The sequence below is a fragment of the Geospiza fortis genome, unplaced genomic scaffold (genome assembly GCF_000277835.1).
Source record: "Geospiza fortis unplaced genomic scaffold, GeoFor_1.0 scaffold891, whole genome shotgun sequence".
NCBI lineage: Eukaryota > Metazoa > Chordata > Aves > Passeriformes > Thraupidae > Geospiza > Geospiza fortis.
The window spans coordinates 3,853-4,320 of NW_005054649.1; the positions used below are offsets into that span (position 1 = coordinate 3,853).

General features: G+C 67.3%; 1 protein-coding gene across 1 annotated transcript in view; it reads left to right on the forward strand.

The window, feature by feature from the left end:
* The window catches only part of ABCB8 (ATP binding cassette subfamily B member 8), a 6,439-nt gene that overhangs the window by 2,598 nt on the left and 3,373 nt on the right, over positions 1 to 468 (forward strand). Inside the window, exon 3 of the mRNA XM_031064900.1 lies at positions 280 to 461. Coding sequence (XP_030920760.1) covers positions 280 to 461 — 182 coding nt within the window. The remainder of the gene's footprint in view (positions 1 to 279; positions 462 to 468) is intronic.

The window sequence follows — 468 nt, forward strand, 5'->3', positions numbered from 1 at the left end:
CTGTCCCTATGCCACAGTGTGACCCCCACTGTCCCAGTGTCATGGCATGACCCCCGCTGTCCCTATGCCACAGTGTGACACCCGCTGTCCCAGTGCCATGGTGTGACACTCACTGTCTGGTGCCAAAGTGTGACCCCCAGTGTCCTGGTGCTGTGCCAGGCCACCCGCTGTCCCATTGCCACAGTGTGCCACCCGCTGTCCTGGTGCAATGGTGTGGCACCCCATGCTGCTGTCCCAGTGCCATGACAGTCCTGTCCCTGTCCCCGTGTGTCCCCACAGCTGGCACTGGGCGCAGCCCTGCTCAACGTGCGCATCCCGGTGCTGCTGGGCCAGCTGGTGGACGTGGTGGCGCGGTGTGCCCGCGGCCACGTGGCCACCTACCTGCGGGAGGTGCGGCGCCCAGCCCTGCGCCTCCTCGCCGTCTATTGCCTGCAGGTGAGTGCCGACCCCCCAAACGGGGCGTGGGGG